At 41.5% G+C, this 14323-nt stretch overlaps 1 protein-coding gene across 5 annotated transcripts in view; it reads right to left on the bottom strand.

Annotated features, from left to right (window-relative positions):
• The window catches only part of LOC145990857 (nucleolar protein 4), a 372663-nt gene that overhangs the window by 71890 nt on the left and 286450 nt on the right, over positions 1–14323 (bottom strand). For all 5 annotated transcript variants that reach the window (XM_083126293.1, XM_083126297.1, XM_083126295.1 and 2 more), the window contains exon 4: positions 7701–7749. In XM_083126293.1, coding sequence (XP_082982419.1) covers positions 7701–7749 — 49 coding nt within the window. The remainder of the gene's footprint in view (positions 1–7700; positions 7750–14323) is intronic.

The raw sequence follows: 14323 nt of genomic DNA, 5'->3' as shown, positions 1-14323 counted from the left end.
CAGAAATGCGACGTTGAATAGCATAAATAGGCACATATTAGGCTGAGTACAACTTAAAATAAACATCCTTACTATTTCCATTCTTCAATTGTGGAAAGGCTGCAGAACTGCCCATGGGGTGCGAAGTCATAGAAACTTTTATTATTATTATTATTATTATTATTATTATTATTATTATTATTATTGCTATTATTATTGTTGTTGTGATTATTATTAGTCACTACTACTTCTGCTACTTTGCAAATCATAAATTCAAATTGAATTGAAAATACTTTGGCGTTTTATACAAGTTTAGACTCGAGTCTGCTATTTAGATAGAAACTGGATTCTCCTTTCTTCCTTTCAATAAACATCTATCCCTTTGTTGATGAACAGTTCTTTGTCTTCTTGTACTTTTTCACAATACACAGATATCAGAGTCGGAGACCACTTAATCTACTGTCCTTCATGGTACGTCTGATCCATGGTTTTACGTGCCGAAGGGTACTGTAAAATAATAATAATAGTTGCTGCAACTTACGGCTTGTAAGTTCACAGAAAACAATATACATATTTTTTAAATATCGCTACAATTTCACCATTCGAATTACATTAACTCGTTCCAGAAATCTCAGGGGGGGTAGCAAGTGCCCCCCATGCCCCTTCCCCTGCGGACGCCCTTGCTCAACCACCACCTGGATATGACCATGTTGTTTCCAACTATCGCCACGAAGCCTCGCAGTGATGACCGCAGCGCACGTACAGAGGCGAAAAGCGCAACGTACGCCGACAAGGCCGTTACGTAACGCGGTCTGTTTTAGGAAGAAAACGAAATCGTGAATGCCACAGTTTCACCCCGCAGCCTTGACACAAAACGTGCTGCTCGGATACAGACTTCCATGTTCTCGCTCAAGCGACACGGAGCGTCACACGTGCCAGTGGCGTATTGGAATAGGAGTGGGGTACCGCGATTTGCACGGTCGTACCAAGAAAGACCGCGGCCAACTCGCAAAATGGACAGCCATTTGTTTACTTTCCTCGCAGCCACAGAAGGCGAAAATGTTCCTCTTCGCTCAAGTACCACCGTGTTGTCATATTTACAACTTAACACCCTTGCTTTGGTGCCAAAAAAATCCAAAGGGCTTCGCCGATGGCGTAGTGCTAACGTCGTCGCTTTGTAATCAAGGGGTTCCGGGTTCGATACCCGGTGGAGGCACATAGTGTTTCGGATCCCACTTTAAACTGCAGGTTCAGTATCTATTAGCCTTACTATGCATAAAGTGGACATAAAACACAAAATCAATCAATCAAATATCCACTGACACTGAATACAAGTGACGCCGATATGACGGCACACATTTTGGCAACGCAGGGGCAAAATTATATAGCCAGCAACTGATTCTATCCCCCACACGGTTAAAAATTCGACATCAGCGCCAGAGGGTTTTGATCTTGGCTGGTGGCAAGAGAGCCCGCAGGATTTTTTCTCAGGGGGGCAGAGTCATATAAACTTTTTTTATTATTATTATTATTATTATTATTATTATCATTACTACTACTTGTTTTTTTTTAATTACATACATTTGAAATTTCCATATTCTGTATATCTGCATAGGATTTGCATAACTGTACACTTAACATTAATTCTTGCAGGACAAAAGGCTGTCTTTCTTTATAGTTAAATCAGTGTAAAATAAACTGTAAGCTTAAATAATAATAATAATAATAATTGCTGAAACTTGTGGCCTGTAAGTCGCAGAAAACAATATATTTTGTTGTAAAATATACCTACAATTTCACCATTCGAATATCATTAATTCCAGAAATCTCAGGGGGGAGGGGGGCAAGTGCCTGCGGGCGCCTTTGGCTGGTACGAATTGGCCTCCATGTACAGGGTGCGTTCGACAGCCCGGCCTTAGACTGATTGATTTGGTTTACTTTACCTCGCTTTTCTGCCACTTTTGTGTAATCGCGAAGATAAGGATGAATGATATGACTAAACCCTTGCCCAGGCTGGGATTCAAATCCGGGACCCCTGGCCTCGTATCGTGCTGTGCTAACCACTCCGTCACAGAGGTCGGCGATCCCCGCCTTAGATGCATCACGTGAGTATAAAATGATGTCAAGAGCACCAAATCTAACCCTTCCAGCCAAGAAGCATGTATTATTTTTACTATTGCAATTACTCTTAGTTCGAATAATGCGTACGTGGTTAGTTTAGGAGAGCCAGGTTTAGGGATCTTAGCAACTAATTTTCGCGCTTGTCGTGTGCGCGTAGCTCAGGTCCTGGGCTAATATTCCCCGATAAGCTTTCAGATCCTTCTACGAATTTCATCAAATTCGCACTTATCGTTGCAATATAGTTAGGATTGTGCAAAAGCGACGTTTAGTAACCAAAATGCAATTCAGCGCAAACGAAACTGATTGACGAAGAAAAAGTAAGTGAAATTAGTTACTACGCAATGTTAATTGGATAATATCCGTTATCGTGCTTCTATTTTTCGTTATTCTGCTCTAATTTAGAGAGAGAACCTCTTCTCTAGTCTTTAGGTGCCCCACTAGAAAAATAAATGAGTTTGCCTAGAAACGAGATAAGACGTGTTCTCTCCAAACTAGTGTAAGAGTAGGGTAAAAAGTAGAAGTCCAATTAGCATTGCATAAGAACAATTGTCGCCAACATTTAGAGAAGTATGAAATTACTTACTGTCCAATTATGTTAAATATAGAACATTCAATGTTCATGCACTAAAAAGGTTCAAGAAAAAAATACATTCATCGAGTTTATATGCATAAGAATACAGTGGTATATAAAAATGGAACTGAAGAGACCAAGACGACGCCAAACTAAAAATTACGATCTTATTTTGACCTCGAATTTCGGACATTGTTCTGTAGCACGTGGACAACAAGAAACCACTAATAGGCATGGCTATAAAAAGAGCCACCCCGAATTCAACCGTATATACGCTACTGCGAGCAGTGGTGGTGATTAGAAGGGTGTATGAGGCAGTTGACCCTCCTCATTTTTTTTACACATTTTACTCCCTCGCTACTAAGAGAAAATAAACTCACCTCCTCCAGATTGTCACCCAATCGCTGCTACTGACTGCTTATAATACAGACATGGCTATAAACATGGACAATTGAAATGAACGCCAACGAAATTATATTGACCCAAATTACAGGAACAAGAACAGAGATTAATGAAATCCACTTATACCATCGTAGAAGAATGCTTTATGTGAATAGATTAAAGGATTGATTTGGTTGATGTTTTAAGTCCACTTTATGCACAGTAAGGCTAATCGGAACTGGACCTACAGTTTAAAGTCGGAACCGAACCACTATGTGCCTCCACAGGCAATCAAACCGAGGACCCCGTGAATACAAGGCGACGACGCTACCACTGCGCCATCGGGGAGGCATTTTGTGTGAATAGATAAACCTAATCAGTTGGCGAAGATGAGATGTGCGTTGTTGACCAAATTCGAGATCCGTACGAAATCCAAGGCTGTCCCACAGTCTTTACTTTCTCGTCTCCCCCCCTCCCCCCCTCGAAGCCGAAGGTCGTGCGAATGTTGTTGTACTCCCACATCCAGTTGTCAGTCGCCCAGCGTTCTGTTCGGGCACGTTGACTAGCAATTCACCTGCAGGCTTCGGCATATCTATTTTACCGCAATGGCATTTTTTGGATTACCAGCACGAATGGCGTCACTGTCATACATGTGGTCACACACTCGAAAAATAAGTGGTAATTATTTCAAAGAGATAGCAGGAACAAATTAATAAAAGTCGTGAACACACTGGATCCTATGAATAATGTTCTGCCCCCTCCTCCCTCCCGAGCACGAGCAAAAATAAATGGAAAGACGAGATCAGAAAATTTCCATTTCCTTTGAGTTATGACTGTAGGGAGGTTTGTATGTATTTTCCACCAAGTCAGTTTTATGATTTTCATTTCCCCATGCTAAGCACAATTCTGGCGGAATACACTAATTAACATAATCGTGTGATCGACGTGAGTGACCTGTAGCTTTCCTAAATGTGGTGAGCAAATGAAAAGGAACCACCACTGGCTCTGGAAGCACCAACTCTGTAAACATTGTTACAATAATAATATATTTAGCCAGATAAGGTTGTCGAATATTCCTATAGAAGCGATTTGTGCAAGTTCTTAATAATCACAAAACGGGTCCCGGCTTCGATATCCAATGGAAGCACATTGCACAGTGGTTTGGATCCCAGTTTAAACTGTAGGTCCAGCCCTAATTAATGAATGTGTGCGTCAAATGGACTTAAAACAATTCAATCAACCGTTAAATCTTAATATTACTTTCAAAAAAGGTTGATTGAATCGGTTTATTTTACTTCGCTTTTCAGCCAGTTTTGTCTAATCGCAAAGGTGAGGATGAGTGATGATATGATGAAACTGATCAGACACACTCGCAACACCCATGTCCAGGCCGGGATTCGAACTTGGGACCCCTGGCGCTAACCATCCCGCCTCGGAGGTTGGCTTCAAAAAAACTGAGAAACTGAAAAATTATTAAAGCAAATTTACTTATTTACAAAAATTCACCATAGAAAAATTATATGTATTCAGAATTAAAATTTGCAAAATTGTTTTATTGCAGATCTACATTCGAATGGAACTCAAGGCGACTGCGAAATTTAAAATTTCCAAGTCTTATTATATATTAAGTGTAAGGTAACGAAATTCATTTTAAAGCAATACGCAAAATGCTCCTTTCAAATTCACGTTATTTTGAGATTTTCCGATCGCAAGCTACGAAAATAAGTACCTATGATTGGCAACACTGCACTTTTGCTCGTGACTCTACAGTCGGTATAAAAAAGTGTGCAAGTCTTAGCAATAAAATGGACATCCTAGTAGAGAAATCACACGAGGTACATTGCAGATATACAGGATTGCATAACATTTAAGGATATGAAGCAAACTGCCAGTTCTGACTTTTATTTCCTGTTGCTTAATTGCAGCATTTTTAATGGACACCGTGCCACTTTTTTTTCTAACTGAATATCCGGATTTCCTAATACTATACGATTATAAATAGATATTTTATTCCTTTCCCATGCAAGGAAATCGCTGTCCCAACATTACTCACGGTTCCTAAATATTGATCGATATTCTAATAGAGGGCTGAATAATCGAGCATAGGGAAAAGGCTGTATTTGACAAACCTTTTGATACTGCCTTACCATTGACACCGAATCGAATCAGTTCTACAAGTCCCAGGTTCGATCCCGACGGGAAGAACAAAATTTAAGTTTTGTCGCAGCACTGTAAGCTAAGGTGGTTGTGGGCTCCGATGTAGAAAGACAAATAAAAGCGACAATGGGACTCGATGCGCTGACCATGATACATCCACCACGACAAGCCACTTGGCGGTTTTTTCAGGCAGGCTAATCGCGACTGGGCCTACAATTTAAAGTAATTTCCGAACCACTATGTGCCTCCAGTTGGTTTCGAAGTCTGGACTCCTTCATCACAAGGGGACGACGTTAGCACTACATCATCAAGAAGGCCGAAAAAGCTACTTGGCAGACTAGCTTCTGTAAGCAGCGAGTTACTTGTTACTTACAATGCAATGTAATTACCTATTCTAGTAACGAGAGCTGTAGCTAGTTAATTAAGTAACCGTGTCCGAGTTACTTTATTATGTAATAATAATAATAACCCGTGGCGCTACAGCCCTTGAAAGGTCTTGGCCTATTTCCCGACTGCCAGTCTCCGTCGCACAATGCTACCTAGGTGTGCAGTTCTTCAACCGGTAATGGGGTAACGTGGGATCAGCACGTCGCACCCCCAGCCGTTGTAGGAGATTTCCCAGACCGGGTTACGCTACTCACTCGTAGCTCCCCAATTTCCTCACGATGGTGGGTTGCCACCGGTCCTATGCACAGGCCGAGAACCCAGAGACTGAACCTAGGCGGACTCGAACCCATGTCGTCCCGCAGCCCAAAGCACAGCGCCCTAGTCCGCACGGCCACGGAAGAGGACACTTTATTAGATAAAGAGTAACAAAATTGACAGTTACGTTTGGTACAAAACAAAAGGAAATGCATATAGAGTGGGAGAAAAATACAGGTCGCCATGGTGCCTGAATTTTCAAATTCAGTTCTAAAGTTTATTTTTAAAATTTCGAGTTCGCTTATGGAAATTGCAATTCCTTCTTAAAAAGAATAAGGAGTACAATATATGTTGTGTGTGTGTGTGTGTTTGCTTTCTGTATCACGTGTATCATTAAATCAGAATAATAGAAATGCAATTGTGAATTTCTGCAGTGTTGCAAGCCCAATTTTAACACCTGCATTAGAATGTATCGCATAGTTATTCACGTTCTTATCAGTTGAACCTTCTTTAGGAAGAGCACACCGGTACAATAATTAATTACTTTTAATCCAATATTTTATTTCTTCATGTTTTAAGATCAAAATGTGTAGCATTATCTTAGTTGGATTCATTGCTTTCATAGCCCGTATTTTCAATTATATGTTATATTATATTATATGGCTTCTGAGAAAAAGGGGCTGGCGCCTGAATAATTTAAAAGTTTTTTCTACCCCTGTCCATATACAGGGTGGGAAATAACCTTTTGCTAGGGGTCTGCAGGAAAAAGTAACAACAATTAAGAAATTATGGTAATACCAAATGTTTACTACGACAATTGTAGTTACAAAAACAAAATTAAAAGTTAGTATGTCCGCCGTTTGCTTCTCTCACAGCACGAAACGATCAGGGTAGGAGCTCAGAAGATTCGCAAACAGTCCGTATTCCATTCCATGTCACGGAGGACTTGTTCCAGATGTGCAAGGAGTGTTGGCCGGGAATAGCGGTCCGGTCCGCATTCCACTATCATCAAGGACTCAACTGCGTCCTTCAGAATAGCCCCAAAGTGCTCCGCTGCATTCAGGTCCGGTGATGCACCCGGCCATTCAGAACTGTTGAAGAAGTCAATGTCACTTCGCCGAAGAAGGTCTTGGTTTTAGCATTTGCCTTGGAGCAAGGTGCTTTGTCGTGAACTAACTTTTAATTTTGCTTTTATAACCACAATTGTCGTAGTAAACATTTGGTATTACCATAATTTCTTAATTGTTGTTACTTTTTCCTCCAGACCCCTAGCAAAAGGTTATTTCCAACCCTGTATATATTAGTAGGAAACTGTTTAGCTGTTGACATTTTTGAATGCATACGGACATATTTTGAATTTTCTTGCCTTTATAGTTTCACATTTAAGCACATGTTGTTTACTATGTTGATTAAGTTAAAAGTTACGTTCACATCGACATCAGCAAAAAAAGAACAGCTCTCTTTCAGTTCACACATGCAACATGTTTATATAAAATAAAGTACATGTAGAATTAACTTACGGAGAATTTTCACCAAAGTAAATGCAAATAAAGTTCTTTATATATATATAAAAACTTCCATACACTGGTCCTGAAATAACTATTTCGCCCAGTAGTGGTCGATATTAAATCTTATTCTGATGTAATCAATGTTAGTATAGGATTTGTGATGAGAAGAAAAATTTCCTTGAGGGTGGATTACAAGTTGTTTTTCAAAATGGATACTGGGCCATTACGACAATCGCCATCCTGCCAAACACTATATCATAACTAACGCGTTTAAAATACTGAAAATAGAGACAAAATATGAAAATATCAAATTATTACGAACATTCATGTTCACAACTCACCAGAATAGTGTTCCTCTTCGACCTCCGGTTCAGGAGTCGACACGTTGTCCTGGGGAAGAGAAGGAATCACCATTAGAAACTATGGACTTCACAGTTACATACATAATTTCTAACATTAAGAATGTCTCGATCAACGAGAACCATGTTATTTTTGCATATCTTCGTGCATATGGTACAAAGGATTACAATTTGCAAAAAATGTATGTATTGTAAACATCTTCTGTATTTACTAAAACGATTGGCTCTATGAGATTGGATGGAAACCTTAGATCAGAAAGTGTGGCTTCAGTGAGGACTTATACAGGGTGTTGCAAAATACCTGTTACAACGCTTGGGAGGTGATTCGACAAGTAAAAACAAGGAAAAAATGCCATGTGAAAAAATGTCGAAATCGGCACCGTTTTCGAGTGACAGGCGTGCGAAAATCGCCTCACACCATGTTTATGGCACAATAACTCAAGAAGGAAGAAAGATATCAATGTCGGAATAAAATAATACAAACAAAATCGTACCTGGCGAATACAATGGTGCATCAATTGAGGCCCAGTGTAAATTGCGCAAGGGTACTCTCAAAGAAAGTGGAGAATCCCCTGATGGAAAATACAAGAAATTTACTACTATCTTCAACATAATGTTGAGATCGGAATGTAGCCAGTAAAAAATGGCGACGTATGTCCACATTGCGGTACGAAGGAGAAAAGAAACCAATTTGTCGCATGTCTCACTACTGCTGGGACACCATCCCAAATGGAAAAAAATACGGGAAAATCATAAAAAAACGTTTTCAATCCCTTAATGTTGACACACTACTTTGCAGTACGAAAAACAAAAGCAGGCTGTACATACGTATACTACAAGAGAGCTCCCCAAAGAAAGTGGGTAATCCTCGAAGGAATGAAGACGGAGAATGGCGAGAAAACGCACACAATGGCATGTAACATTTCCAGGCACAGCATCTGGAAGGGATTACATTGAGAAGCGCACAACCTCCGCACATGCAGATCAAGGGTATGACGTACAGCGATATCCAGCATCTTCACTCGCACGTTTCACTAAAGGACACTATGCGGTGCTAATAGGGGCTCACAAACACCGGTATACTCAGAGACTTTGTTGAAAATGTCCGCCATTGACTTCAAGACAAAGATGACATCGGCGAAGCACTGATTGTCTGGTACGCGCAAATTCCTCTTTCATGTCAACAATTGTCCCAGCAGCGGCACTAACACGAGCGACGAGATCCTCAGCACTTTCCAAGGGGGTTTCATACACGAGCCTTTTCATTTCTCCCCACACTAAGAAATCCAGTGGTGTGGGGTCGGGGGAACGAGGTGGCCACTGTAAAGGTCCACCCCTGCCAATCCAACGATCGCCGAAAATATCGTTGAGTAAGGCCCTGGCTCCCCGGTCGAAATGTGCGGGGGCGCCGTCGTGTTGAAACCAGTTATGTTGTCTACCTGCCAGTGGCACGTTTTCCAAAAGTTCAGGCAATACGTCATGTAGAAACACCCGATAATTCCCACCACACAAAGTAAAGGGCAAAATGTACGGGCCTATCAAGTGGTCACCTACTACGCCACACCACACATTCACTGCGAACCTATGTTGATGATGGCGCACAATGATTGCATGCGGATTGTCCATATCCCAGACGTGGCTGTTGTGGCTATTGAACATGCCGTCCCTGGTGAATATTGCCTCAACGGTCCACAAAACTCTTGTTGGGAAATCTGGAATGGCAAGAGTTTGTTGCACGTACCATTGGCAGAAATCCAAGCGTAGGGGAAAGTCCGTGGGCAGAATGTGGTGCACCTTATGCAATTTGTATGGGTGCAATCCCTCCGCCTGAAGAACGCGGAACACGTTGCTATGGTGGGTTTGTTGAGTACGAGCAATGACACGTGTGCTGGTGTCAGGACGGTCTCGTATCGCGTCCAACACGTCCTCTTCAAATTGCACAGTGCGGGGTCTTCCACAATCCCACCTATGGGGTACAGTTTCACGCAGTCGAGCATCAAGTCTTTGAAAGAGTGCATGTGCTGGTAACCGCCTATTGGAAAAACGTTCGTGATACGAACGCCGTGCTTCACGGCTGTTTCGGTTTGCCTCTCCATAAACGAGATGCATATCAGCAAGCTCGTGGGTAGAGTACTCCACCATTGTCCTGTTCGAGAATTGCCCAGCAACAGGGTCACTTTCCCCCCGAGTGACGGATCACAACTACCGTGATTAGCACCCACGTAATGTCACACAGGTATCCACGCAGTTGTTGCAAACAGACAAAGAACACGGGAATACGTACTCTACGTACAATATTCCTTGGCGCAATTCAACCATACACACACGCCAGACTAAACTCCACGCTGCGAGACGCAGAACAAGACAGGAAAAACAACGGTCGACTACACTCTCTACGTAGTATCCACCAACACTAATACATAACAGGTGACCTACACTCACAGCGCCTCTAGTGGGGCTTTCTGTATCAATTAGCTGAAATCAATCTGAGCGAAATTTGATGGCATAGCGTCATTTTCGAGTAAATTTCCTATTTCCCGAGTGTGGGACGGTGTCCCAGCAGTAGTGGGACATGTGGACATACGTCGGCATTTTTTACTGTCTACATTTCGATCTCAACATTATGTAGAAAATAGTAGTAAATTTCTTGTATTTCCATCAGGGGATTCCCCACTTTCTTTGAGAGTCCCCTTGCGCAATTTACACTGGGCCTCAATTGATGCACCATTGTATTCGTCAGGCACGACTTTCTTTGTATTCTTTTAATCCGACATTGATATATTTCTTCCTTCTTGAGTTATTGTACTTTACACATGGTGTGAGGCGATTTTCGCACGCCTGTCACTCGCAAACGGTGCCGATTTCGACATTTTTTCACATGGCATTTTTTCCTTGTTTTTACTTGTCGAATCACCTCCCAAGCGTTGTAACAGGTATTTTGCAACACCCTGTATAACTAGACACATAAGCACAATTTCTAGATAACAAAATAAGAAATAATTGCATTGACACTCATTCACACTCTCACTCTCTGTGGGTGGGTACAGGGTATATGTATGTGTGTGTGTCATATTATAATAATATTCACATTCAAATGCAACATTGTCAACAATCACATGAAATGCACTTCTAATAACGAAAGTCATGAAAAGACATCTGTTCTTCAGCTCTGTGAAGCAATATACGCGTATATTTAAATCCTAGGCATTACTAAACCAGAAGGTTTAGCAATAAGTCCTAGCAACACAAACGTTCTCATTAAACATAAAAAATACCAGGCTTGTAGACTTGCCAATGACGACTTGAAAGTCTGCAACGAACGTAGACAAACAACATAAATACCGATCTTAAACCCAAACCGTACTTTTGTGCGCCATTATGTGGTAACGTCGTCGTCTTGTAATCAAGGGTTCCCGGGTTCGATACCCGTGGAGGCACAAGGCACAGTGGTTCGGATCCAACTTTAAACTGTAGGTCAAGTTCCGATTAGCCTTTCTGTGCATAAAGTGAACTTAAACAACAATTCGATTCAATTCGTGCACCATTATTCTGGTGGTTAACGTGATCGCCCGGTAATCAAATGTTTCTGTGTTCGATCCCCGGAAGGAACGCATTCCACTGTCAAACCGCAAGTTCGGTGAACAAAGAATGTTTTAAGTACACTTTAGGCTCAGTTAGGCTCATCGTGACCAGATCTACAGTTTAAAATGGGATCCGAAAGACTAACATCGGGGATCCAACTCGGGACACTTTCATTGAAACGAGACGAAAATAAGTAACAGGTTGGGTAGAAATTGAATTTTACAACTTGATGTGAGGATTGTGGGGGAAGGGAACCAATCGCCATTCATTCAAATCTTCTAACAAGAGAAAACACTACAGTTTTTTGCGCTCACTCGTGGCTTGCCAACTCTTAATTTCAGACTAAAGAGTGTGTTGTTACGGTCTCCGCAGCCATTAAAATCAGAGTGGCCAGATCCTCATTGACTTCGACCTCGGCCACAAAGAATCGCCGGTCGTTTGACAATAAACCGAAACTGTAGAAGGAGAAGCGAGCGTCATTCAGCAGAAAGCTGGTAATTGAGTTGTTCCAGGAAGGGAGAACTTTGAGGCGAGCAGCCAGGGAGTTAATAAAGTCAATCTGCATTTCACACACGTCCTTCGGAGAGCAACAGGTGGCGCTCTCCTCTCGTTCACCCGACCGGTTTACATCTTGCATTTTTGTAACTTATCCTGGTTAAGGAAAAGGGGGAAGGGGGAGTCGCTGAGTGAAAGGTTTGCTTCAAGTGATAAGGTGCAGTTTCAAGTACGGAGCACGTCTATTTCAATCCTGTCAAAATGCGTGCGAATATTAGGGGGAAAGATGTCGGATTCTGGGCTATTTCTCGTCATAACTGGATCTCCACGTCGAGTATTAGGATGGGTAAAGTGTCTGCTAAACATTTCGTTAATAAATGTTCACTTCTTATGGAGATGGAATCTTTCGTAACGTCAGTTCTTGTTCAGACTTAAAGGCCTTCTCGGTGGCGTAGTGATAACGTATCGCCTTGTAATAAAGGGGTCCCGGGTGGAGGCACATTGCACAGTGCATCAGATCCACTTTAAACTGTAGGTCCAGTCCCGATTAGCCTACTTGTGCATAACGTGAACTTAATAAAAATTCAATCAACTCCTCAGCCTTTCATTCCACTAATGCTTTATACGTGTCATTCGATACTGCATCGCATGAGGTCTAAATGTATCTCCCCCCTGAGAGAAAGTCCTTAATCTACCAATGTATTTCCTCCACATAATATAGATGATATAACAAGGTATTTGAAACCCTGGAACAGTGGCGGTAGTGTCGGTAGATTAAGTCACGGGAAGCCTGTAGTTTGCATATTTTCCGAGGTTTCAGAAATATTGGCGCTACTGATAAACATCGCATACATAGATATCTACGTGACAACAAGGGAACTTGACAAAAGACGTATTTGTTGTTTACAGGCACTGACATGTTCGAGAGGCGGCAGGTTCGAATCCAGGAGCAATCCATATTGACTGAGGCTTTTTCCTTTGGTTTTCACGGTCTCTTCGGGCGGCATTCTGCGATGGTACGTGTAATGAAGGCCAGGAACAAGATTCCACTTCCTGGTCACTTACTTTCCATTCTTCCATTGGCCATAATGGACTAATTACGCTACGTAAAATAGTGATTGTTTTGTACTTCATTAAACGCCCATCGGGGAAAGTAGCAGATTGTAGGACATTTTCTCCGTGACGAGTAAAGTAATCTTTTAACATTTTAGAAAAGAAAATTTACGGCTGTCCTCGCTTCCCTTGTTGTAGCCTACATAAATCATATCTGATAACTATTTAGATAAGATATACAGAGTGTGCAACAGTATAATTTTGGAAATTTGTAATTACCTCAGTAAATAACACAGAAGAATTGAGTTTGTGAGGCGAGAAGAAGACAAGGTTGCGTCAACAAATAGCACTGCTGTAGTCGTTTACTTGGTTACCCGAAAGGTAAACAAAGTTCAAATACGCTTCCGCAGTAACAGGGCAATACTACATCTATTCCCCATAGGTAAAGCGTTTAGGGAGAGACTAATAGGCTAATCAGGACTGGGATTACAGTTTATAATGAGATCCGAACCACTATGTGCCTCCACCGGGTATCGAACCCGGACCACTTGATTACGATGCGACAATGCTACCACTGCGCCATCGGGTGGAAGATATAAGAAAACAGTGAAATTAATAACATTGTGTGGTCCCTTACAGCACCAGGTAAACATGGAGGTTGAAAGAAAAGATATGCGATTCTTTTATTGTATTTCAGTTCGTGACCTTGAAACAGAAACTGAAACTGAACTGAATGAACGTTGATTGGCTGATGAGGATGAAACTGATGAAGGGACATTCACAGGCCTGTATTCGATCCCAGAACTGCAGCAATGTGGTAACCACTCCGCCACAGAGGTCGGCGGCAGTGCTCGAAGTGAGGGGGAGTGCGGAGAGATGGTACCCCCCAGCTAGCAAAATTTTCACAAAGCACGCTCAGTTGTCTCATTGTCACCATGTTAAACCATAGGAGCATCTCTTCATCTAACGCCAAGAGTCGACCAAACATTCCCCGAGCTAACACTTTCCACTTCAGGCGCTGGTCAGCCGTGAAGGTACATTCGTTGTATAACAACACATGGACGCAAATGATAGGTTTGCAGAGTGGCCACTCTAGGGCCATGAAATCATTCAAGTATAATTCCCGGTTTTCAAGGCGAACTTTCCAAAAATTCAAGGGTACAAGCAGATGATGTTATCTCTATTTCAACTTTGCGTATTACCGCCTCTCACTATCCACACACAAACATCCAAAAATATAATTTCCATATAAATGGTCTGTGTGATTCCCATGCATCCCTAAATTTTAATTAAATTCAATTAAACGGTACAGATACTTAAAATATTTAATTTTAGGTGCGGACTTTACATTTGCCATTTCAGATACTCAGACTCGAAATATATCTACAAACACAAGTCACAAATGTTACGGGATATACTAATCTACGAAAGATTATTAATTGTATAAGAATTTCAAATTCAATTTAGCAAAGTAA

The sequence above is a fragment of the Lepisma saccharinum genome, chromosome 8, assembly GCF_977018435.1.
Source record: "Lepisma saccharinum chromosome 8, izLepSacc3.1, whole genome shotgun sequence".
Taxonomy (NCBI): Eukaryota; Metazoa; Arthropoda; class Insecta; order Zygentoma; family Lepismatidae; genus Lepisma; species Lepisma saccharinum.
The sequence above is the reverse complement of the archived record's forward strand: the minus strand, read 5'-3'. Positions and strand labels throughout refer to the sequence as shown.